The 847-nt window shown below is 40.7% G+C and overlaps 1 protein-coding gene across 1 annotated transcript in view; it reads left to right on the forward strand.

Annotated features, from left to right (window-relative positions):
- dpep1 (dipeptidase 1) overlaps window positions 1-292 on the forward strand; it is a 68,952-nt gene extending 68,660 nt beyond the window's left edge. Inside the window, exon 10 of the mRNA XM_060940884.1 lies at window positions 1-292. This exon is cut by the window's left edge and continues 135 nt beyond it. Coding sequence (XP_060796867.1) covers window positions 1-48 — 48 coding nt within the window. The 3' untranslated portion in view covers window positions 49-292.
- Window positions 293-847: the final 555 nt, after the last annotated feature.

Raw genomic sequence — 847 nt, forward strand, 5'->3', positions numbered from 1 at the left:
ATATTATTAACACTGCTCTTACACTCGCTGATTGCCAAATTGATGTAATTGTAGCATTCATAAAAGTCCAGCTGTACAAAACTGAACACTAGAAAAGTTCACTTAGCAGTATTTAACTCTGTGGAACCCCTTTCTGTTGAATTAAACATGTGATAGTCCTTTTTTTTTTTAAAAAACAAATACGGTGTCTTGCAAAAGTATCCATCCCCCTTCATGTTTGATCTGTTTTGTCACATGGCATGCTGGAATTAAAATGGATTTTTGGGGGGTTAGGACCGTTTGGTTTACACAACATGCCTACAACTTTTAAGGAGAAAATTGTTGTTTTATTGTGACACAATAATTAAGATGAAAAAACAGAAATCTGGAGTGTGCATAGGTATCCCCCGACCCCCCCAAAAAGTCAATACTTTGTAGAGCCACCTTTTGCTGCAATTACAGCTGCAAGTCTCTTGGGTATGTCCCTATTAGCTTAGCACATCTAGCCACTGGGATTTTTGCCCATTCCTCAAGGCAAAACTGCTCCAGCTCCTTGAAGTTAGATGGGTCGCGTTGTACAGCAATCTTCAAGTTAAGCCACAGATTCTCAATTGGATTGAGGTCTGGGCTTTGATTAGGCCATTCCAAGACATTTAAATGTTTTCCTTTAAACCACTCCAGTGTAGCTTTAGCAGTATGTTTAGGGTCATTGTCCTGCTGGAATGTGAACCTTCGTCCCAGTTCCAAACCTCTGGCCGACTCAAATAGGTTTTCCTCCAGAATTGCCCTGTATTTAGTGCCATCCATCTTTCCTTCAGTCCTGACCAGCTTTCTTGTCCCTGCAGATGAAAAATATCCCCACAGCATG

This window comes from Neoarius graeffei, chromosome 15 (genome assembly GCF_027579695.1).
Source record: "Neoarius graeffei isolate fNeoGra1 chromosome 15, fNeoGra1.pri, whole genome shotgun sequence".
Taxonomy (NCBI): domain Eukaryota; kingdom Metazoa; phylum Chordata; class Actinopteri; order Siluriformes; family Ariidae; genus Neoarius; species Neoarius graeffei.